At 36.8% G+C, this 26,848-nt stretch overlaps 1 protein-coding gene across 1 annotated transcript in view; it reads left to right on the forward strand.

The window, feature by feature from the left end:
• Nucleotides 1-18,410, forward strand: part of Rbsn-5 (Rabenosyn-5) — a 201,752-nt gene extending 183,342 nt beyond the window's left edge. Inside the window, exon 10 of the mRNA XM_090410078.1 lies at nucleotides 17,307-18,410. Within this exon, the coding sequence (XP_090266204.1) occupies nucleotides 17,307-17,820 (514 nt within the window). The 3' untranslated portion in view covers nucleotides 17,821-18,410. The remainder of the gene's footprint in view (nucleotides 1-17,306) is intronic.
• Nucleotides 18,411-26,848: the final 8,438 nt, after the last annotated feature.

Here is a 26,848-nt window from a genome sequence, read left to right on the forward strand (position 1 = left end):
AACTGTGAACCAAATGGGATATTGCAATTCATGTATGTTGATGAAAGAATTTAAAATTATGGTGAGAAGTTTTTTGGCATTAGTTAATTTAACTTGGCAAAAAATTATATTCATTAATGAGATTTGGCTGATGGAATAGTATATAGTAATAGGGATAGACTGCAGAAAGTACTGTATTTTCAGAGAGGATAGTGAATACAAAGCAGAGCAAGTGGTGATGACACAAAAGAACTGCATTCAGCAAGAGTAGTAGACAGCAGATTTGAGACTGTATCATGCAGATGGTTTGAGATAGATGTCAATAAAAGAGAAAAATTATAATTTTTATAAGCTGTGCAGAAGGGTGTAGATTGGGATGTGGATTAGAAGGTGGAAAAAACACATGAGAGGAAGGAAATGGAGTTTTTGAAACCCTGGCTCCCTCTCCATGTGATGGAGGGGAGCTAAGGTTTAAGGATACTCTGTCTGGTGATTACATCTGAGGGTTTATCTGTAACCAAGGATAGCCACCCACTTTTCATCTGATTGGAGGAGGGTGAGCATGCAATAATGATCTGGGATATGGAATCTTTGGTAAAGAAGAGTTATGTGCCAGCTTGGTTGTATGAATGGATATCATAATTCACAGCCTGTGGATTAAAATATATAGGCTGTGGGTCTGAAACCTGCCTTGAATATGGATGTTTTTAGGTAGGAGATGAGTTTGTTACCTGGTGTGAGACCCTACATATTGTGGTGGCCTGAAGTAGTTTGAAAAAGTTCCATGTTTCATCTCTACAGCAGGATTTCTGGCTTATATAAAAATAATTATACAAATAAAATAATAAAAAATATAAAAAAATAGTAGCTTACTCCTAATACTAATATACTATAAGTTTATAACCTTTCATGGACAAGAATTACTTAAGAAAAAAAAAAGTAGAACAGTATGATTATGACATACTCAGAAGGAATAATGGAATAAGAAACTCCAAGGGAAGGATGTTAGAAGTACATTGATAATGATTAAGGATTTGAGAAGAGTCGTTTCAAACTCAATAACCAGGGTTAATAGGATAATTTAATTCAGGCAGGAATTAAATGGATTAAATTAAAAGTATCGTTATCCAACAGTAGATGAAAAATACAAGAGGCGAAAATGACGTGGACAATATATAACAAGACAGGTGATCAGTAAGCTCATGCATTGTACCAAACAAAGGTGAAAAAGCTAATCAGAATGATGAGGTAAGCAAAATCAGATTATGAGAGGAAATTAGCTAAGCAGGCTAAATGAAATCTCAGACTTTTGCAGTATAACGAATGATTGTGAAAGGATAACTTTAATAAATACAAATGGTAGAGAGGTTGTGACAGAAGTATAAGAAATATTTAAATTGTTAAGTGATTTCAGGTCAAAGGGTCAAAGCTGTATAACTGAGAGGAGACCTCCACATAGCCTTTAAAGGAATGCGGAGAACCGACCAGGGCTTCTGACCTAATGTCCATTCCTCACCTTCTCGTGGTGCACCCTGTTGGGTATCTACTTTGATACTGAACGAACGAGGATGGGCTGGCAATTTGGGATTTAGCCGACCAAATTGTATTCTTATTGGTTAAACCAAAATAAAAAATGATGGTACAACATGACAAAATTTCATGCCGGCTGGGGCGTCGCCCGGTTAAACAAGGCCCCCGTTGTTTTCGCCAGGGAACCAGGGCGAACAGCGAAAAGTCAGCTACTGGAACAAATCTGAAAACAAACCCCAACTCAACATCACCAGAGTTAAAGATCGGTACTATGAACGTAAGAAGCCTGAATGGCAAAGAAATGGAGCTAGCTGAGGAATTAGATAAGTACCAGATCGACATAATAGGGGTGACTGAAACAAAAAAGACCAAAACTGGTGAGATCTTTCTGAGCAATAAATACAAAATGTTATATTCAGGCAATGACAATCAAGGAAAAGAAGGAGTAGCCATAGTATTCAACACAAAATACGAGGCTAATCTTCTTGAATGGCAGTCAGTCTCAAGTAGAGTAATGTGGGCAAATATGAGAATGGGGAACTGGACAATGAGACAATGAGACTTATTTGTGCCTATGGTCCCACAGAAGGTTCTACTAAGGTAGAAGTGGAGGAATTTTTTGAGGCTTTAGAAAAAGCAACTGACACAATGAAAAAGGAAAAGTTGGTCCTTGTTGGGGATCTAAATAGTAGAGTAGGAAATGATTGTGAGACATACAAAAATATTTTGGGAAAATTTGGAGAAAAGAGCAAAGCTAATAATAATGGCAAATATCTGTTGGATTTCTGCTCAGGACATGGACTGGTTATTACTAACACCATGTTCCAACATAAAAATGTGCACAAATTCACATGGAGAGAAGAGGCTAGGAATAAGAAAAGTCTCATTGACTATGTTATTGTTGATAGTGATGTTTTCTCCCTGGTGCAGGACACCAGAGTGTACAGAGGATTTGAAATTGGAAGTGATCACTATTTAGTCTTGAGCAGGATAAAATTGAAGTTCATATTGAAAAGAATAACATGTAAGAAAGTTTTAAAGCGAATAAAAGTTGAGCAGCTCTCAGATGTGAACTGTAGACTAAAATACAGAAATATTATTGAAAAGAAAATGAAAGAGTTTGAGAACAGGAATCAAACCTTGGAGATTCAGTGGCAAACTCTGAAGGAAACATTGATTGATTCTGCCAGAGAGGCATGTGGTGAGGTTGTGTGCAAGGATAAAAAAATCAGAACTCCCTGGTGGACACAGGAAGTTAAAGAGGCAGTGAAGGAAAAGAAGAAAGCATATCAAAAGTTCCTGGCAAATAAGTCAGCTTTTACTCTTACAGAATACAGAGACAAATGTAAGAAAGCTAAACAGTGTGTAAAACTAGCTAAACAAAAGTCATGGGAGGACTTTGGCAAGAATATAGAAAATAAATATCAAGAAGGTGGCAAAATATTCTGGAGGTTGTTGAAGAAGCTTAGGAATGGAGAAAAGAGTGCTGTAAAAGGAATTAGAGATGATAAAGGTGAAATGAAAACAGGAGAAAAAGATATCCTTGAAGTATGGAGTAATTACTTTGAAAAACTGCTAAATGAAACAAGCAGTGATGACAGCACAGTGATAAAAAACACTGACCAGGCATGCAGTCAGGCATACATATCCATACTTGAAGTAGAAAAAGCCATCAAAGGCTTGAAATGTGGAAAGGCAGCAGGAGTAGATGATATTCAACCAGAAATGCTGAAGTATGGTGGTATAAGAGTCTTACAGTGGCTGCAATGCATAGTTCAGAAAGCCTGGACAGAGGGACGAATTCCCGATGATTGGAGTAGAGCACTCATAGTACCCATATATAAAAAGGGAAATAAAACTGAATGTGAGAATTACAGAGGTATTTCCCTACTGAGTGTTCCTGGCAAGATATATGCAAGTATACTTGAGAAACGGTTGAGAAGAATTGTGGAAGAAAAGCTTGGTGAAGAACAAGCTGGATTCAGGCCAAATAGAGGCTGTCAGGATCAGATCTTCACTTTACGACAAATAGTCGAGAAAGCATGGGAATATAACAAAGATCTGTATTTAAGTTTTGTCGATTTGGAAAAGGCATATGACAAGGTGCCAAGAGAGAAGCTATTCAATACGCTGCAGTTATATGGTGTCAATGGGGCATTATATCAAGCAATACTTAGTCTTTATTTGAGTTGTGAGTCATCAGTTAGAATTGAAGGAAGTACAGGAAGATGGTTTAATGTTAAATCTGGTGTGAGACAAGAATGTACATTATCCCCTCTGTTATTCATTATCTATATGGATCACATTATGAAGGAATGTGGTATTAAACCTGATATCAAAATTGGAGATGTTAATGTCAGCTCTTTGCTTTATGCGGATGATGTTATACTTCTAAATAAATCCGCTACAAGTCTGCAAGATTCTCTGACTAAATTGAATAGCTGTTGTAATAGATATGGTATGAAGGTCAGCAATAAAAAGACAAAGACAATGAAAATAGGCAGAATCATTGAAAATGTCAACTGTGTTGTGAATGGAGAACCTGTGGAACAAGTAAAACATTTCAGCTACTTAGGCACAATTTTTACTGAAGATGGTAAACTAAATATAGAAATAGACAACAGAATCAGCAAAGCTGGTATGGTGGGAAGTCAATTGAATAAATTCATATGGAATAAGAAAGAAATTAGTCGGAACACTAAATTAGCTGTATACAAGACTGTGTTCAAATCAATTTTAACTTATGGATCTGAGAGCTGGGTCAGAAGTAAAACACTTGACCAAAGACTAGAGACCGCAGATATGAGAGTCCTGAGAAAGATTAGAGGCGTGAACAGTTGGCATCAATGGCAATATCATATTAAAAATGAGGATATTAGGAAAGAACTTGACATTGTCAGCATCCAGGAATGCGTTAGCAGAGCTAATCTCAGATGGTATGGTCACTTAAATAGAATGGGAGAGGAAAGATTAGCAAAACAAGTGTTCTCTGCCAGGTTGGCAGGAAAACGACCCAGAGGAAGACCAAGATATAGGTGGATTGATACGGTACAAAGTGCCTTAGATGACAGAAATATAAGATCTGATAATGTTGGAGTCTTGACAAGTAACAGACTGATTTGGAGGAAAATTGTAGATAGGAAGTTAGTAATGATGTAATTTTTTCATGTAGTACTGTCATATCCTGTACACCCCTTGAGGGTACATGGCAGGAATTTGATGATGATGAGTGATTTCAGACAAATTATGGAGACTATAACCATTTTAGAATTAATTACTTTAACTTCACAATGTTTTGGCCTTCATATTAATGTCATCATCTGAAGTACACACACACACACATATATATATATATACACACACACACACACACACAGAGACAAGCTATATTATATTTCAAACAGTATGCCAAAGAGACAATGATTTGATCAACTGTTATTCTACTGGTCTGACCTAGGGTTACCATACGTCAGCATTTATGCAGACATGTTTGCATTTTGATAATGAAAATATCATTTTAATATACCTGTTTTAAGTGGCTAGGTCTTAAAGAATTCTTCTGGAAAAATGTAGAAGAATGTACAGTTACCATAGAATCTGTGAAAGGACTTGCTATAGTTAAATTTAATTACAGACATTTTACATGTAAAAATATTATTATTACGGGCAACTCCAAGAAGTCAACAGACTCATCGAGGGAGGCCCTAACATCATATCAAGAACAACTATTTCTTTCACAAAGTATCTATCATACCTCGCCTTAAACTCATTCACGGTCATAGCACCCACAACAGACTCTGGCAGCATATTCCACTCATTTACCACTTTCCAAGTAAAGAGCCTAGCTCTAACACCCCTGTTAACCACATTTTTGCCCAGCTTCCATGTATGGCCCCTAGTCCTCCCACCACTAGCCCTATTCTCAAAAATATCTTCTGGATTAATCTTATAGAAACCCTTCAGTAATTTGAATGTCTCAATCATATCACCCTTTTCCGCCTATAAACCAATTTTCAACCTACAAATCTTCAATCTGTTCTCATAAGGTTCATTCCACAGACCTGCCACCATCTTGGTCACTCGTCTCTTGATCCTCTCCACCTCCTCCCCATCAAGAAGAAACCCTGGCACCCATATCTGGGCACAGTAGTCCAGATGGGGTCTTATCAGGGCTCGATATAGAGGAACAATAACTTGTTTGTCTCTGCTCGTTAAAGTATTTTTCAGTAACCAAGTGATTTGATGAGCTGTTTTAGTCACTTTTGCAATGTGCCCCCTAAACTTCAACTCCCTATCCACCAACACTCCCAAATCCCTGGCCTCATCAATCTCCTGGAGTACGATTCCAACAATGTGATATACTGCTGCTAATCTTTTTACTCCAAAATGCATAACCTTAGACTTTGCCACATTAAATTGACATCCTTTTTCCTTAGCCCAGTCCTCCAAACTATTCAAATCATCCGGCAAAATTTTGACATCCTGTGCACTCACAATTTCTCTACCCAACTTTGCATCATCAGCAAATAAGTGAACACTTCCTCTCAGATTCTTTCCTATATCGTTAATGAACAAATTGAAAAGTAGTGGTCCAAGAACAGAACCCTGCGGCACACCACTAGTCACACGCCGTCTTTTGGGCTCCACTCCTGAATAAACCACTCTCTGGTATCTCTCCATCAACCACCCTCCTATCCATCTCACCAACCCTATATCCATCCCCATCTGCTCCAGTTTACTGATTAGAGTTCCATGTGGTATCCTATCAAAGGCCTTGGCCAAGGTCCAGTAGAATCACTGAAAACCCATTACCCTTATCCAGTTTAGTCGTTACTGTGTTATAAAACATGAGCAAATTACTGAGGCATGATCTACCCTTCACGGTCCCCCATACGGTATCCCATTTTCATCTATCCAATCTTGTATTCTTCTCTTGACTAGTTTCTCCATGACCTTGACAACGATTCTTGATATGCTATTCGGTCGGTAATTTACAACAGCAGTCTTGGAACCTCCTTTATGCAGTGGAACTATTTTCCCCCTCTTTCCACCCCCTCGGGACTAACACAGACCCGAGACTCAGATTAAACAGAATGGTCAACGGTACTGACAATTCTTTAGCTGCTTCACGTACAACACGAGCTGGTATACCATCCAATCCCACAGATGTATTGACATTGATGTTTTGTAATAGACTACTCACCTCCACCTCATTCACCACAATTCCCATATAAACTTTTGGTTCATTCATTTCTGCAAAGTCACCACCTGGATGATATACTCTTGCAAAGTGCTCGCTCAGTAATTCAACTATATCAACTGATTCATTTACCTCCCTACCATCGGCATTCTTTAAAATCATTCTGCCATATACATTTTTTCTTCTACTTGCAACATATCGAAAAAACTGTTTAGGATTCTCTTTAGCCTGCATGGCTAATGTTCTTTCATAATCCTTTTTTGCTTTTCTTACCACACTCGTTACCTTTCTGGCCTGGGCTTTATACTGTTCATGTTTCTGCTGGTCACCTTTTTCCTTAAATTCCCTCCATAGTTGTTTCTTTTTTTGCAGCTCAAGCTTAATGATGTTATTCATCCATTTAACTCCAACTTGATTTATTATTCGGACTCACTCTAGGTATACAGTCAGCCATTGCTTCATGCAAACACTTCTTAACCGCCTCCCATGCACTGTCAACTTCTAGCCCTTGCAGTTTTACATGCCATGGCACTGTACCTTGTGTTAATTGTAAATTCCACACCTTTAGCCACCTCCCAAGTCAAGACCCTATGATCGCTCTCACCAATTGGTGGCAACGTGGTCATATTCATTACAGCCAAATTCTCAGATGCATTTACTAGGTCAAGCACTCTCTGACCCCTAGTATTTTCCATTACATGCTGTCACAGATAGTTATCCCTTAATAACCGCATAAAATCCAATTCCTTCCTCCCATGTGTCCTCTCCTCCTTCCAATCAATGTTACCATAGTTGAAATCTCCCATAATAATTACCCTCCTTCCACTCATTTCTTCTATTTGCTTATGCATACTATCTTCTCCATCTATTCCATCACCTGGTCTATAGCAGCACCCAACTGTATATTTTATTCTGCCAGTCTCAATCTCACACCAAATAGCCTCAAATGTGCTCTTATCTCTATCCTGCGGTTTCTCTTCTATTCTCCTTGGCTGCAGTTCTTCAGCTATCATCAATAACACATCTCCCCCCATTTTATTCTACCTGTCTCTCCTGAACACACCATACCCCTCACATTTAATCCCACTAGCTGTGTCATCTTCTGTCAGCCATGTTTCGCTAATGCCAACAACCTGTGGTCTGGAAGTGCCAACCAAGGCCAAAAATTCTTCCTTCTTGTTCCTAATACTGCTGGCATTTGTATACATGAACTGAAGAAGCCGATTTGTCCCATCCCTATTTTGATGCCTTATACTAACTATTCCATTCTGATTTGTGGTCTTTCCTACTCGCTTTGGCATATTACACACATTCACACACTCAACTGTCTCCCTAAAATCTGCATATCTACTCCCCCCCCCCCACCTTAATAACTCTAGTTTCCCTGGTTCTGTACATTCACTTCCACCACATTCGACAACACCTTTTCAAGTCTCCACACACCAAATCCATTCAAATGTAATCCATCCATTTTATATAAATCCTTTCATCCATCGAACTCATTCCACACATCCACAAATTCCACACCACTCATCAAACATAATTCATGCATAAAGTCATTAGCAATTATGGCCTTCCTTCTATACTCTTCACTGTCATGCCGTGGCAACAGACTCACCATCCTAATATGTTAGACTATTTGTGTTGAAACAAAGAACTGCTAAAGAAAATTAGGTCTAGTGAAAAATATGCATGGGCTGCAAAGTAATGTATATAGTGTGATAAGTCTAATTCTTTTTCATGTAGGCCTACTCGTTTCATAAGACTTATGATGACACTTAAAATCTCATATTTTTGTGTGTTCTAATAAGCATATTCATCACATTTAATTAATGAAAAGCTTACAAAGGTAAAGATTTCAAATGTATGTATTTATTTTTGTACTAGATGTTTGTGTCTGGAACGAGTTGGTCAGGCGATGGGGTGTCAGCATTTTAGAATATGGTAACCCTAGTCTGACCTCTAGTGGAAAAGAAAAAAAAAACTACATCAAAGCTGTATTCTATTTATAAAATATAGCATCATCACAGAACAAATGCATATGGATAGTTTTATTACAGCAAAAGTGGTGTCCTAATTTAACATGACAGTTGTTATATTAAAGTTAAGATCCTGGATTATTACAGTCCTATTTATAATTAACTCTTAGATGAAAAGGTTGTGTGGGTAGAATATGTGCCCTCCATATTCTTGGGATTTTTAGACCATCATTGTTAAGATTAGGGTGGTTGATAAGAATTTCACAGCCTCCTTAAATTTACATTCATACCACATTTTGGTGTAATGTAAACAACAGGTGCTTTTCTAGTTGATTCTATGTAAGGTATTCAGGGCATCATCAGAAAGGCCAGATTTACTCTTGTGGGCCAAGTGGTTAGCATATCCGTCTCCAGCTGAAAGGCTGCAGGTTTCAATCTCGCCATGGCATGGATGTTTGTGATTGTCTGTGAAAATACTAGTGGTGGTGGTGGTGGTAGTGGGGACTAGATGGTAATGGTGTAAATGATGATGGTAGTTGAGGTTCACCGTAGTTGGTGGATTTGAGGGGTGGAAATGGAGAGTTGTTTAGTAGGTGCCCCCCCCCCCCCCTCGATGAGTCTTTGGACTCCTGGGAGGTGTCACGTAATAATAATAATGTGTCATTTATATTCCTTTTTTCAGATAGGAAGTGTGCATGCTGTTTCATTTATATAGGGCAAATTACAGGTATAACGAATATGGTATACTCCAGAGTGAACCAGCGGAGGAAGTGGATCCTTGGATGAGTTGAGCAAGTTCTTTGATTTTTCAAGAGGTTTAAAGGTGGCAATTAAGGTTGTATTTCTGTAGTATTCTGTTTATTTTATCTTATATCCCTTTGATGTATAGAATGGTTACAGTTTTATTGTAATCCAGTTTATTTTCGTTTTTAAGTGGGGTCTAGTGAAGAATTTTGTTGATAGTATTTTGGGTGTAGCCATTTTTCAGTAAGGTATTGCTGATAACTTTAATTCTTATTTAAGTGCTTATTCACTGGAACAAATCTTCAAATCCCTGTTTTTTAGTGTGTCTAGTTTTTTTGTTTGGTGGTTGTAAGAGTTTGTGTATATATTGGCCAGTACATTATGTGTAGACTTCCAGAAGGAAGATGTGTGACAAATGTATTTAGAAAAGGAAACGTGTTCTGACTTTCAATCTCAATTGTGAATTGTGTGTTTGTGTTGTTTGTTTAGGTGACTGAGGAAAGTGCCTAATATCTGGTGGCCATGGGACCAGATAATGAAAACGTCGTCAACATATCTATTCCAGACCTTGGGTTTTAAAGTATAGGAATCTAGAGCACATTGCTCAAAAGCTTCCGTATAAAAGTTAGTAATTGGAGAGGGGGGGGGGGAATGACAGTGAGCCTATGGCTGTGCCTTCTTTTTTGTAGGTAGAAAGTATTTTGCCACACACAAAAAAAGCCAGAACATAGTACACATGCAAAGAGCTCTGTGATATTGGGCAAAAATTTTCCCCGTAAAAGAATTTTTGTCATTGATTAGGACACTTGTGAAAAGGGCAGGGTTGTCAAACTGATTAATAAATCACTTTTTTCCAGTGTAATATCTTTAATTTTGTTTATAAAGTATTGTATGTTTTTAATATAGGAGGGGGAAATGACCCACTAACTCTTTTAGTGTTGACATTAGTTTTTTGGTTAGATGATAATTGGGGCAAATCTGAAAACAAACCCCAACTCAACATCACCAGAGTTAAAGATCGGTACTATCAACGTAAGAAGCCTGAATGGCAAAGAAATGGAGCTAGCTGAGGAATTAGATAAGTACCAGATCGACATAATAGGGGTGACTGAAACAAAAAAGACCAAAACTGGTGAGATCTTTCTGAGCAATAAATACAAAATGTTATATTCAGGCAATGACAATCAAGGAAAAGAAGGAGTAGCCATAGTATTCAACACAAAATACGAGGCTAATCTTCTTGAATGGCAGTCAGTCTCAAGTAGAGTAATGTGGGCAAATATGAGAATGGGGAACTGGACAATGAGACTTATTTGTGCCTATGGTCCCACAGAAGGTTCTACTAAGGTAGAAGTAGAGGAATTTTTTGAGGCTTTAGAAAAAGCAACTGACACAATGAAAAAGGAAAAGTTGGTCCTTGTTGGGGATCTAAATAGTAGAGTAGGAAATGATTGTGAGACATACAAAAATATTTTGGGAAAATTTGGAGAAAAGAGCAAAGCTAATAATAATGGCAAATATCTGTTGGATTTCTGCTCAGGACATGGACTGGTTATTACTAACACCATGTTCCAACATAAAAATGTGCACAAATTCACATGGAGAGAAGAGGCTAGGAATAAGAAAAGTCTCATTGACTATGTTATTGTTGATAGTGATGTTTTCTCCCTGGTGCAGGACACCAGAGTGTACAGAGGATTTGAAATTGGAAGTGATCACTATTTAGTCTTGAGCAGGATAAAATTGAATTTCATATTGAAAAGAATAACATGTAAGAAAGTTTTAAAGCGAATAAAAGTTGAGCAGCTCTCAGATGTAAACTGTAGACTAAAATACAGAAATATTATTGAAAAGAAAATGAAAGAGTTTGAGAACAGGAATCAAACCTTGGAGATTCAGTGGCAAACTCTGAAGGAAACATTGATTGATTCTGCCAGAGAGGCATGTGGTGAGGTTGTGTGCAAAGATAAAAAAATCAGAACTCCCTGGTGGACACAGGAAGTTAAAGAGGCAGTGAAGAAAAAGAAGAAAGCATATCAAAAGTTCCTGGCAAATAAGTCAGCTTTTACTCTTACAGAATACAGAGACAAATGTAAGAAAGCTAAACAGTGTGTAAAACTAGCTAAACAAAAGTCATGGGAGGACTTTGGCAAGAATATAGAAAATAAATATCAAGAAGGTGGCAAAATATTCTGGAGGTTGTTGAAGAAGCTTAGGAATGGAGGAAAGAGTGCTGTAAAAGGAATTAGAGATGATAAAGGTGAAATGAAAACAGGAGAAAAAGATATCCTTGAAGTATGGAGTAATTACTTTGAAAAACTGCTAAATGAAACAAGCAGTGATGACAGCACACTGACCAGGCATGCAGTCAGGAATACATATCCATACTTGAAGTAGAAAAAGCCATCAAAGGCTTGAAATGTGGAAAGGCAGCAGGAGTAGATGATATTCGACCAGAAATGCTGAAGTATGGTGGTATAAGAGTCTTACAGTGGCTGCACTGCATAGTTCAGAAAGCCTGGACAGAGGGACGAATTCCCGATGATTGGAGTAGAGCTCTCATAGTACCCATATATAAAAAGGGAAATAAAACTGAATGTGAGAATTACAGAGGTATTTCCCTACTGAGTGTTCCTGGCAAGATCTATGCAAGTATACTTGAGAAACAGTTGAGAAGAATTGTGGAAGAAAAGCTTGGTGAAGAACAAGCTGGATTCAGGCCAAATAGAGGCTGTCAGGATCAGATCTTCACTTTACGACAAATAGTCGAGAAGGCATGGGAATATAACAAAGATCTGTATTTAAGTTTTGTCGATTTGGAAAAGGCATATGACAAGGTGCCAAGAGAGAAGCTATTCAATACGCTGCAGTTATATGGTGTCAATGGGGCATTATATCAAGCAATACTTAGTCTTTATTTGAGTTGTGAGTCATCAGTTAGAATTGAAGGAAGTACAGGAAGATGGTTTAATGTTAAATCTGGTGTGAGACAAGAATGTACATTATCCCCTCTGTTATTCATTATCTATATGGATCACATTATGAAGGAATGTGGTATTAAACCTGATATCAAAATTGGAGATGTTAATGTCAGCTCTTTGCTTTATGCGGATGATGTTATACTTCTAAATAAATCCGCTACAAGTCTGCAAGATTCTCTGACTAAATTGAATAGCTGTTGTAATAGATATGGTATGAAGGTCAGCAATAAAAAGACAAAGACAATGAAAATAGGCAGAATCATTGAAAATGTCAACTGTGTTGTGAATGGAGAACCTGTGGAACAAGTAAAACATTTCAGCTACTTAGGCACAATTTTTACTGAAGATGGTAAACTAAATATAGAAATAGACAACAGAATCAGCAAAGCTGGTATGGTGGGAAGTCAATTGAATAAATTCATATGGAATAAGAAAGAAATTAGTCGGAACACTAAATTAGCTGTATACAAGACTGTGTTCAAACCAATTTTAACTTATGGATCTGAGAGCTGGGTCAGAAGTAAAACACTTGACCAAAGACTAGAGACCGCAGATATGAGGGTCCTGAGAAAGATTAGAGGCGTGAACAGATGGCATCAATGGCAATATCATATTAAAAATGAGGATATTAGGAAAGAACTTGACATTGTCAGCATCCAGGAATGCGTTAGCAGAGCTAATCTCAGATGGTATGGTCACTTAAATAGAAAGGGAGAGGAAAGATTAGCAAAACAAGTGTTCTCTGCCAGTTTGGCAGGAAAACGACCCAGAGGAAGACCAAGATATAGGTGGATTGATACGGTACAAAGTGCCTTAGACGATAGAAATATAAGATCTGATAATGTTGGAGTCTTGACAAGTAACAGACTGATTTGGAGGAAAATTGTAGATAGGAAGTTAGTAATGATGTAATTTTTTCATGTAGTACTGTCATATCCTGTACACCCCTTGAGGGTACATGGCAGGAATTTGATGATGATGATGATGATAATTGGGGCTGTCTATACCTTCAACTATCAGCTGGAGCAGTACTTTCTGCTTGTGAATCTTGGATAAACCATAACTGTTTCATTTAACTGTATTCTTGAGCAAAGAAGTGACTGATTTAAGTATTTTTTCTGTTTGTTTTTATTTTTATTTTTTTATTTATCTGATTAGTTGGGTTATAGTTAACAAGTTGATAGGTGCTGTTGTCTGAGACTAATTGATTCATTTTTTTCATGTATGTTGTTCGATTTAAAATAACAGTGGCATTGCCTTTATCAGTTCTAGTGATTACGATGTCCTGATTTGATTTTAAAGATTTCACAGCTGTCAATTTAGATTTGGTTAGGTTGCTAGTTATTGTTTTCATATTATTTGAAATGTTCCAGGTTTCCAATCGTATTTTATCAGCTATGGTGGTTGGAAGAAATCTTAAGTTTCTTTCTGTATGGTATATAAAATCTAATTTATTAATAGTCCTGAGTGCCAGAGCAAAGTTAAAGCATTTTACTAAGTAGTGAGGGTTCACCATTGTTTAGGGCATGGTTAGAAAGATTGATCACATGACTGTTCATTGAAGGGCAGTTGGTGGCTCCTGTTAACACTTAATTCTCATTGGTTATTGTTATCCTCTCTTGTTAGCAGTTGGCATTATTGTTATCACTGGCTTGTGGTTGGCTGTTTTCATTCAATGAGGAGAAATTAAGATTTGTCCATTGACAATCTGAATATTATCAATCTTTAAGTCTATGAAAGTTGGCTAAATTTTACTTTCTTTGTTTCAAGGATATGTTTAGCAGACTTGTCAGTGATCTTCTCAAGGATATCCCAAATGTCTGGATTTAAACAACTTTTTGAACCTGATTTTCAGCAAATGCAAAGTTTTGCGAGTATATACCGGGTGATTATAAAATAACGTCAAGTGTTCAGAGCCCTCTAGCAAGTAATGTATTTGATGAAACACACCAATATTCGGTAAACGTACACAGTGGAACATGGGGATTCGATTTAATGAAAAAAAATAGTACCAAAAGTCGCCAACAGGAGAAATTTTGGCGCTGCCAAATTAATTTTAGTAGGTGTGACTGCCATTTTGATGTTCCAGGAACTGCATACGGTGCACGACATTTTCCACAGTGGCTCGCAACATATTGGAATTGATTTGTCTCACGTGTAACATTATTTGATCTTTCAAAGTTGGAATATCGGGTACATGTCCTTGATACACAATGCTTTTAAGAAATCCCTACAGCCAAAAGTCACAAGGATTGAGATCAGGCGATCTCGGTGGCCATGGCGTGGGAAATGCACGACTAATGATTCTTCTGTCAGAAAAATGTCGCAAAACACGCTGGGCCTGAAGTCCGATGTGGGATGGTGCACCATCCTGCATGAAGATGGTCGAATCGAGACATCCTCTTTGCTGCAGTTGTGGAACCACAAAGTTCTGTTGCATATTGGCATACCTGTTAGCATTGACGGAACAGGTCACTGGTCCATTTTGACGATTTTCCTCATAAAAGTATGGAAGATCTGGGCATGCCTGCATGCCCAGAATTTACGGCCTGCCTAAAATACACAAAACAGACACACCACTACATCCGATTGTTGAAGAATTGACAGCCCAAATTACTATTTAGCCAAAAAATTAGCAGCCACACTCAAGGAATTGGTAGGTCATTCCCCTTCTTACATAAAAAAAAATACACATTTCATAAACAAAATTAAAAACATTACACTCAACGACCAAGATTTATTAGTCAGCTTTGACATAACTTCCCTTTTCACCAATGTCCCAATCAATAATACTATCTTGCTCCTACAGAACATATTTCTACACGACATCACGGCCCTCTTTGCCCATGTACTCCGCTCCGGATATTTCGCGTGGCAAAACAATTTTTACCTTCAAAAAGGGTACAGCCATGGGCTCATGACTCCCCCCCACCCCACCCCAATAGCTAACTTTTATATGGAAGACTTTGAGCAATGAGCTCTAGAGTCAGCGAGCCTAAAGACCAAAATTTGGCTCAGATGCGTTGACGATATTTTCGCCCTTTGTCCCCATGGCCGCAAAGCACTAAATACATTCCTAGACACACTCATCACACATCTTCCCTCAAGCTGTCTCTCCTTCTCAGTCTACCACAAACCTACACACACAAGCCAGTACATACATACACAAAAATTCTTATCACCACCCAACACAAAATCTAGGGGTCATAAGCACCCTTAAACACAGAGTTCAAATGAACAAGTTCTAAACCAGGAATACGAGATCATCAACCATACATTTATAAAAAAATGGATACAGTAAAAAAACTATCCACAAGATCCTCCACAGAGATACCACTAAAAACAAAAAAGATTTCAAGAATGCTATTGCCATGCCACGTTAGAGGCATTTCCGAAAAAATAGACAGAACACTGCACAAATACAACATCAAAACCACCTTTAAACCCCCAACAAAATTAAGACACCTACTCAGTTCTTCCAAAGATCTTCTTCCACACCTAGCCCACCCAGGGGTTTACAAAATACAATGCACATGTAACATACCATACATAGGGGAAACAGGGCGAACCATCCCAATTAGAAAGGACGAACACAAACGACACATTCAATACCTCCATTTTGGAAAAATCGGCCTTTCTGACCACGCACTCCAAACATACCACAGAATTGATTGGAGAGGTACCAAGTCCCTACACTGCACCAAAACCTGGTTCGAGAGAAAATTTAAAGAAGCATGTGAAATGCTCAGACATAATACAAATCTGAACAAAAATGATGGTCTAACCATTCCAAGGATGTGGAGGACCCATTTGCAACCTTTATAGCATCCAGAACAAGCCAAAGGAAAATCTCAATACAAGAAGACTTGAAGTGTTTTTTTTTTTTTTTTTTTTTCCCCCTTAACATTCAATAGCAACTTGAACTGTACAAGGCCAGAAGAATCTTAGTACAGGAGGACTTTAGCAGAGGTTATTGTAGTTTTTTATTTAATTAATTTATTAATTATTTATTTTTTTATATATTTTATTATTTTTTTTATCACTAGAGGTCAGGCTATTAAAAAGATTAATTAACAGCATAGATTTAATTTACCTTTATAGAGTGCAAGAGCATGTGTAGCTTGATTTCCTATACATATGTATCCTTCTGATGACCTCAATATAGGGGTCGAAACGTCAAGTGTTATTTTATTAATAATAAGTAAAATAATCATTTCAACATGTGTGTTTTGTGTCCCTAAATTTGGAAATATGAATGCTGATCATTGTGTAATCTTAATAAAGAGTCATGAAACTTGAGTGATTGTTATTGGACTTGTAGCCACAGTCCTGCCAATTAAAATATAAGAAATTGATTGTTTAGATGAATCAGTTAAAATGTGCTTTAGAAATCTTGGATACATTAATATTGAAACTAGTTATATTAAGTTCCTTGATATAGGAATTGGGGTTGATTCTTGTATATTAATTTTATATGAAAGTTTTTTGCAAGTCAGAATCCCAGGCTATTATCTTGCTTTCTCTAATTTTATTGTTAAACATATAAATTTCTAACTTAAAGGATCATAATGCACCTAACTAATCCCAAATGATTTGTCTTGTTAGCTAGACTTAATCTTGATTACTAGTCTATTTAATGCCTGTGTATACAGTGTACTAGTGAATATTAAGTTTTATTACCTCCTGAAGATGTCATTGATTGGTCATATATATAATTATTATAGTTATGTGATTTTTCTTTAAGTAATAAAAACATGGTGATGGCTGAAGTAGCCTCCCCATGGTGTCTTTCTTGCAATTCCTCCAGTAAATATCAGGTAATAATGATAATGTAGTAGAATCTGTGCATTGTGTATTACCTCACTTATGTGTTGCTGTATGTTTCATTAATAGTCGTAAGATTGCCACATTAGGAACACATGATGAAATTCCTCAGAGTCCCAGAACTCTACAGCTGCAAGGTGGTGTCCGTTTAGCTGCAAGTTATTTTCTCAGGGATACAGTGCTAGGTCTTCCTTCACTTCCTTCTGAAGAAGAAGTGCTACGATATCAAGCTAGCTATCGCCAAGAGGTTCAGAGGCGTGTTCAGCAAGAGAAGCAAGCTGTATTGGAGGCACATCAACAAAAAGAGCAAAGGGAACAGAGAGAACAAAAGAAGGAAGTGCTTCAATGTCTGCCACCACAGAGAGAGTTGGTATCTCCAGAGGGAGGCTGGACTGTCAGTAACTCTGTACCCTCTGGCATGAGCCCAGAAGATGATCCTATGTTGCAGCAGATCAACATCATACAGCATTATATCAAACAAGCTCGATTAGATCACAAGTATGATGAAGTGAATATGTTAGAGGCCAACTTGAAAGAATTACAACATGAATATGTAAGACAACAACAAAGTGGAAGCAACTGATATAATTGCACTGATACTCATTCTTCCAAACTCTGGAAGCAAAAATTCTGATCATCTGTATTGTATATATATATGCATATGTTGGAAAGAAGGGCTAATTCATCTGCCAGAACTTTGTTAGTATCCTACATTAAGTTGTGCATTGAAATATGTATTATAGTTGAGTACTATACAACTCCAAAGCAATATTGGCTTGTATAAAACAAAAGTTTGAAGTGTAAATAATGTTGATCTAATTCTTTGTATCTATCCATTTTTATATTGAAGTCATATTATTATGCAAAGGAGAAGTAAACTGTTTTATGGTAATCTCATCTATCAGTAAATAAAACGGCTCCACTTGTTTTTGTAAATATTGAGTCTTGCATATTCAGAAATTGTATTAAATTACCCAATGATGAATAATCAAAATGTTACATTTATCAGCAGCTCATATTAATTATTTTGATACATCAGTATGAGTTCTGTTACAAATGAAATGAATTCTGTGGAATGTAAAAAAATTATGAATTATGTTTCATGATTTACTATCTGTAGAAACATTGTTTTCTGAAAATGAAAGAGAATTTAGCATTAACAGCAATCATGAATAGGCCTTTTAATCTGTTCTTTTGATGAAAAAAATTACCCATTTCATAAAATATCTGCAAAAGTAGAAAATCATTTAATTATCAACACTTGTGTTCAAATATTCCATGTTAGCTTAATGGGAATCATATCAGAAAATTTTATTTCAAAGAAAGAAACCAAATATAAAATTACTATATCTAGTAGCCAACATTTGCTGCATCTGTTTAGTCATTCTAAACAATGAATAAATGGGTATACCCCCAGAGAAAGTTGTAACGTCCTTCATACATATCGCAATGTTTTGTGATATTAGTGAAAATGTCTTTCATAGAGACTTATTTCATATCATGCAAAATGAAATAATTTATCACGAAAGTAAGTACGGTACTTCATTCCAAATGTTAAATATTACAACTGTAATAAAGTTTAAATGGCTGTTATTAAAGCTAAATATTAAGGTTGAAGTAATTTTCTTTAAATATTTGATTAATAATAATACAGTTATCCATTTGTACTCTAAAATACATTAAAATCATTTGCTTGGGACACCTAGTTAACAAAACTTGTCTAAGAAAACTTTTCTGATTTAGTCAATTTTCTTTTATCAATTTCAGAGGTGTATGGTATTAGTGACCAGAATAGACTTGGGTAAATTATGACTCATACTCTGAATTAATGATTTTTCCACCTGAGCAACTTGTAAATACTTTCTCAGTACTAGTAACACTAGTTTTATAAATGGCCCTTTTCATTTGAGATGTTAAGCCATTTCTAAATTAAAGTGTTTGCTCAGGATATTCAGAAACACATCCATCTATCCTAAACTAAAATATTTACTTTATCATAAAATTTGTTGAACAGATTCTTTATTGGTCATCAGAATAAATTTTCCAGAGATTAAAATCCAGACTTCTTTTTTTTTTTTAGAAAATTCATTAATTAAAATCAATTTAAACCTGTTTGCATAGTGTCTCCATCTGTCTGAGTAATTTACATTCCTGATATCACCTTTAAACACTCTCCTTTGTACCCTCTAATCTGCATCACCTGGAAACCAGGAGACCAGCTCTGCACACAGTAGTTCAGGTGAGGTTGTATCAAGGTGCTGAAAAGAGACAAAATGGCTTCCTTATCCTGACATGTCACTGTTACAACATTGTAATTTTGCTCTGAGTTGCATTTTCAGTCTTTGCTATATGGCACCTGAACTTCAGCTTCCTATCTGTTGAAACTTCCAGATTCCTGATCAGTCTCTTCTAGCATAATCCTACCAAGATAATATTCCATTGGATATCTCATCATATCATAGTGCATAATTTTACATTTACTAACACTGAACTGGCATCCATTTTCACATGCACACAGTTCCAATCTTTTCAAATTATTCTGTAAGTGCTACATGTCATTTGCATTCCTGATTACCCAGCATATATTTGCATCATCAGCAAATAGCTATATTTCTTCTTCAAATCTTTACCAGTGTCATTTAATATAAAGATTGAATGAAAGGGGACCAATCCTTAGGATTACAAGGGTGGTCTGAAAAGTTCTCGGCCTCGACCATAGATAGCAACATTATTGGCAAGAGATTTTTTTTTCCTAAGTTGGTATATCTGTCATAAGCATCCATGTGAAATTGCAAATAATTCTATCAAGTAGTTTAATACAGCTGCGTGAAGCAAAAGTGTTGTCTGTATCCCTTGAAATGGATAAAATTGAGTATCATGCGGTTATAAAATCCAAAAGAAATTCATAAAAGTTTATGGGCACTCTTCTCCTTCATTTTCGACAATTAAGAAATGGGCTGCCGAGTTTAACTTAGCTGTACCAGCCTTGAAGATGATCCAGATGAAGGACGTCCAAAAAGTGTAACAACACCAGAAATCAGTGATCAAGTGCACAATATGGTATTGGATGACTGATGAGTCAAAGTGCATGAAATTGCTGAGACTACAGGCATTTCAAAAGAATGTATAGGATATATTTTGCACGAAGAATTGCATATGAAAAAGCTTTGCAAAAGATGGGTGCTGCACTTGCTCACAGCAGATCAAAAATGCAGTTGCATGAAAATTTCTGAACAGTGCTTCGAGCATTTTAACAAGAATAAAACTGATTTTGTGCGTTGATTTATTACTATGGATGAGACTTGGATTCACATTACACACCAGAATCAAAACTGCAGTCAAAACAGTGGACAGAAGCCAGTTGTTCAGCGCCAAAGAAGACAAAGTCGGTTCCATCAGCAGGAAAGGTCATGGCATCAGTGTTTTGGGATACTAAAAGCATTTTGTTTATTAATTATCTTGAAAAGGGTAAAACAATAACCGGGGAATATTATTCTGATCTTCTAACCAGACTAGACGAAAAAATTCATGAGGAAAAACCCTGTTTTTGAGAAAAAAAAAAAATCATCTTTTTTGGGAAAAATTAAGGGATCTGCATTATGAATTGTTGGAACATCCACCCTATTCCCCAGATTTGGCTCTCTCTGACTTCTATCTCTTCCCAAAACTAAAACATCTTCCTTGCTTGTCAGCGTTTTTCTTCGAATCAAGAGGTGATTACAGCTGTAGAGGGGGTATTTTGTAGATCTTACTGAGAACCATTACAGGGACAGGATAATGGATCTGGAGCATCGCTGGAATAAATGTTATTAAAAACAACACAAAAGTCCACAGTAATAACTTTAATTAATAAATAAGGTAGATATTTCGTATTAAAACTAATAATACATCTTCAGTGTTACAGATAGGAATAGACTACAAGTAACGAACATTCGGTGGATCACCTATTAAAATACAATGTCGCGAGCTAGGAAATGAAAGAATTAATAAATAATTAATATTTAAGATAATTATTTTTTTAATGATTACATAAAATAAGTCTCCCAGATCTTTGAGAAAGAGAGGCAATCATTTCAATTTAAATTCAGTCGGCGTAAAAAAGCTTCACAACTTTCTTTAAAGAGGCGTTCATATTTGAACCTGCATCTATGAAGGAGAATAGCTTTTTTATCTCACTGGATATTATGGGTAGTGGTAATACTGTGTTGTGCTAGACCAGACTTCTGAGGTTTGTTGTAATCAATATAATATTGATGTTCTTTAATTTTTTTTCAGAACGGCCAGTTTGTCCAAAATTAGAAACATCATATTCACAAGGAATTTGGTAAATGCCAGCCAAAGACAGAGATGACAGTTTATCTTTTGTAGAAGGCAATAAGGAAGAAATTTTGTTGATAGGAATATAAGTGGGAATCAATTGGTACCTTTTTAAAATTCTACCTATAGGTTCTGAGATTCCTGGAATGTAGGGGATTGGAACTCTGCGAACTGTTGAAGAAACCTTATGTAGTGGAACATAAGATTCAATTATCTGTTGGATTTGATTAGGGTGGTAATTATTAGATACCATTAACTTTTTAATGATGGAAAGTTCTTGTTGTAAGATTTCTGGAGAAGAGCAAACTTTGTGCCCTATTAACTTTATCTGCTCACTTTCATAAAAAGTGAGCAGACTTTTTATGAATGTATCTGCCAGTAAATGTGGGCTTTCGAAAGATGCTTGTAGATGTAGATAAGTACCAGAAGAAGTTCGAGTAAGCAGGATGTCCAAAAATTATAAAGTATCAGAATTTTCCTTTTCCATGGTGAATTGGATATGAGGATGAAGGCTATTTATCTGTTGTAGAAAGGTGGAAAGCTCATCTTCAGTATGTGACCAAATGGTAAAAACATCAACATAACAATACCAAAGAGATGGTTGAGGGTGAATGGATGAAAACATGGTCTCTTCAAATTGTTTCAAAAAATAGTTAGCCAAAGTGGAGACAAAGGGCTACCTTCAACTTGTTTGTAGAACTTGTTTTTCCCACTAAAATAACCTGAATGGATAACAAATTCAAAAATTTTTGCAATATCTGGAGGGTAATATTCATATAATAAATTGACTGTGTCGGCTAATGGGATATTGGTAAACAGAGATACAATGTCAAAACTGACTTACAACTCAGACTCTTTGATTTTTAAATCCTTGATTTTTTCCAGGAAATCTGTTGAATTTTTTATGTAGGATCTTGAATGTCCAGTAAGAGCACTTAAAGAACGAGACAAGACTTTTGCAATACGGTAAGTAGGAGAATCAATGCAATCTGTGATTGGTCGTACTGGATAGCCTTCTTTATGGATTTTTGGGAGACCATATAGACGAGGAGATATTCCAAAGTAGGTGCATAATTTATCCACATAATTTGGGTCCCAAACATTTATTTAATTGTTTAATCAGTGAATTTGTAAGATTATGCGTGATCTCTTCGTAGGTAGATGTGCCTTCTAAAAGATGGGATACTTTTGTCTCATAGTCAGTCTTATTCATGATTACAATAGCTTTTCCTGTATCGATCGGTCTTAGAAATATATTTATTATTATCTCTTCTTAAAGAAGTTAGACCTTTGATTTCAGCATTTGATAAATTGCGTGGAGGTAATTTGCTTTTAAATAACAAAGTCGCAACTTCAAATTGAAGTTTATTAGCGTCGTCACTAGAAAGTCCAGACAGATTGCATTCTATATTATGTAAAAAGTCAAGATACGGAATGCGTGTAGGAATAACTGCAAAATCAAGGCCTTTTGCCAAAGCACTGGACTCAGTGTCAGTTTTTCTTTTCTACAAAAGATAAACTGTCATCTCTGTCTTTGGCTGCCATTTACCAAATTCCTTGTGAATGCGATGTTTCTTATTTTGGACAAACTAGCCGTTCTGTGGAAAAAAAGAATTAAAGAACATCAAAGCTCAGAAGTCTGGTCTAGCACAACACAGTATTACCACTACCCATAATATCCAGTGGGATAAAGCTATTCTCCTTCATAGATGTGGGTTCAAATATGAACGCCTCTTTAAAGAAAGTTGTGAAGCTTTTTTACACCGACCGAATTTAAATCGAAATGATTGCCTCTCTTTCTCGAAGATGATCTGGGAGACTTTTATTTTATGTAATCATTAAAAAAAAATTATCTTAAATATTATTTATTAATTTCTTTCATTTCCTAGCTCGCGACAACATTGTATTTTAATAGGTGAACCACCGAATGTTCGTTACTTGTATTCTATTCCTATCTGTTTGTAACACTGAGGATGTACTATTAGTTTTAGTACGAAATACTACCTTATTTATTAATTAAAGTTATTATTATTATTATTATTATTATTTTCGGGCTACTCCAGGGAGTCCTTAGACTCATCAAGGGAGGCCCTAAACATCATGTCCACACAAGTATACGACATTCTCACAGTATCTATCATACTTGAACTCGCTCACTGTCATAGCACCCACAACAGACTCTGGCAGCTTATTCCACTCATTTACCACTCTAAAAGTAAAGAACCCAGCTCTAACACCACTGCTAACCACACTCTTGCCCAGCTTCCATAGGTGTCCCCTAGTTCTCCCACCACCAGTCCTGATCTCAAAAATATCCTCTGAATTAATCTTATAGAATCCTTTTAGCAATTTGAATGTCTCAATCATATCTCCCCTTTTCCGCCTATCAACCAATTTCTGCAACCCACAAATCTTCAACCTGTTCTCATATGGTTCATTCCATAGACCTCCTATCATCTTAGTCACTCGCCTCTGGATCCTCTCCACCTCCTCCCCATCAAGAAGGAACCGAGGTGACCAAATCTGGGCACAGTAGTCAAGATGAGGTCTTATCAATGCTCGGTACAGAGGTGCAATAACTTGCTTGTCTCTGTTCGTTAAGGTATTTTTCAACAACCAAGTGAGTTGATGAGCTGATTTAGCTACTTTCGCAATGTGCCCCCTAAACTTCATCTCCCTATCCACCAACACTCCCAAGTACCTGGCCTCATCAATCTCTTGGAGTACAGTTCCACCCATGTGGTATACTGCTGCTAATCTTTTCACCCCAAAATGCATAACCTTACATTTTGTCACATTAAATTGACATCCATTCTCCTTAGCCCAGAACTCCAATCTATCTAAGTCATCCTGCAAGACTTTGACATCTTCTGCATTCACTATCGCCCTCCCCAACTTTGCATCATCAGCGAACAAATGAACTGTTCCACTTAGATCCTTCCCTATATCGTTAATGAACAAATTAAACAGCAGTGTTCCAAGAACAGAACCCTGCGGCACACCACTAGTCACAAGCCGTCTTTTGAACTCTACTCCTGAATAAACTACTCTCTGATATCTCTCCATCAACCACCCACCTATCCATCTCACCAACCCTATATCCATTCCCATATGTTGTAGTTTACGGATTAGAATTCCATGTGGTATCCTGTCAAACGCCTTTGCCAGGTCCAGCAGTATCACTGTAAACCCATTTCCCTTTACAAAGCCATGCTGTCCCCTGTACAGTATCTCATTTTCATCAATCCATTCCTGTATTTTTCCCTTGACTACTTTCTCCAAGACCTTGACAATGACTCCTGATATGCTGATCGGTCAGTAATTTGCCACCATGGTCTTGGATCCTCCTTTATGCAGTGGAACTCTTTTCCCCCTCTTTCCACACCTTCGGGACTAAACCAAACCCAAGACTCAGATTAAACAACATGGTCAAGGGCACTGATAATTCTTTAGCTGCTTCACGCAAGACCCGTGCCTGTATACCATCCAATCCCACAGATGTATTCACATTAAGGTTCTGTAATAGACTATTCACCTCCACTTCATTCATCACAATTCCCATATAAATTAATGGTTCCTTCATTTTTTCAATGTCACCACCTGGATGATATACTTTTGCAAAGTGCTCGCTCAGTAACTCCACTATATCAACTGATTCAGTGACCTCCTTACCATCGTTATTCCTTAAAATCATTTTGCCGTGTACAGTTTTTTTCTTGCTTGCAGCATATTGAAAGAACTGTTTGGGATTCTCTTTTGCTTGCATAGCTAGTTTCCTTTCATAATCCACTTTTGCTTTTTTTACCACACTAGTTACCCTTCTGGCCTGCCCTTTATACCGTTTGTGTGCCTGCAGGTCACCTCTTTCTTTAAATTCCCTCCACAGTTTTCTTTTTTTGCAGCTCAAGCTTAATGGTGTTATTCATACATTTAACCCCTACTTGTTTTACTATTCGGACCCTAGGTATACAATCAGCCATAACCTCCTGTAAATGCTCCTTGACCACTTCCCATGCTCTATCGACGTCCAGCCCTTGCAGTTGTACATGCCATGGCACTGATCCAAGCAATCTCCTAAGCTTGTTATACTTGCCAGCACAGTAATTCCACATATACCCTGTCTTAATCAAAAATTCCTTACCTTTAGCCATCTCCCAGGTCAAGACCTTATGATCACTCTCACCAATAGGTGGCAACATGGTCATGTTCATTACAGTCAAATTGTGAGATGCTATTACCAGATCAAGCACTCTCACGCCCCTAGTATTTTCAATTACATGCTGTCTCAGATAGTTATCATAAGGTCTTGACCTGGGAGCTGGCTAAAGGTGTGGAATTTTTGATTAAGACAGGGTATATGTGGAATTAATCAGGGATGTACAAAGGTGGTCTTAAGGGAGATTATGTTGAAAAATAAAACTAATTTTGAAATTATAAATTTGTTTTTTTTTTCATTGTTAGGCCGAGAACTTTTGAGACCACCCTCGTACATCCCTGATCACCTTACTGAATGGTTGAAGATTTTGAAAATCTTCACCATTCTGGAAATATATTGATAGGTGAGAGTTAGACACATCAGTTTTTGCATCACCTTTGCAGAATATCATTACATTCTTTCTTCTGCAGAATTTCTGTGCTGAGACTCAAATTATATAGCTAATTCAGCTGAACACACTTTGGCTTCCATACTGATATCCCATCAGTCCCATTGCTGAAGTATTAGTTTATGCATCAGTTCTAGTATTTCATTCTCATATACACACCCCAATTTCTTCATCCATTATAGAGGTAGCAATGAAATACATACTGCACATACCAGGTTGATAGGTTTAGCAAAATGAAATTTCTTCATGGCTAGGTTACTTAAACTTCACGTGTAAACTTTGTTTGCTTACACTTCAATAAAAGATAAACAAGATGTAATTTCTTGGCCTTTTTAATTTAATTTATAGCTAAGTGATAAAAAAGTTTCTACAAGACTATTACACTTTTTTTATAATCTTTGTCAAGTAGCTTTATTTTATCCTCCTACATGTTTCGCCAATCTTTTTCTATTGGCATCCTCAGGGAATACAAACTAGTAAGCTAAAATGAAGGTTACAGACTAGGTTATAACTGATGGTTCTAATTCATACAAAAAATTGGTATTGTGCGTGACAATGTGCGTGTCTCGTTAACGTGATTTATTCGTTATGGCTCATGACGTGAAAATCACGTTAACGAGACACGCACATTGTCACACACAATGCCAATTTTTTGTATGAATTAGAACTATCAGTTATAACCTAGTCTGT

The sequence above is a fragment of the Typopeltis vanoorti genome, chromosome 20 (genome assembly GCF_054136105.1).
Source record: "Typopeltis vanoorti isolate ZY-2024b chromosome 20, IOZ_Tvanoo_1.0, whole genome shotgun sequence".
In the NCBI taxonomy this organism is placed as follows: domain Eukaryota; kingdom Metazoa; phylum Arthropoda; class Arachnida; order Uropygi; family Thelyphonidae; genus Typopeltis; species Typopeltis vanoorti.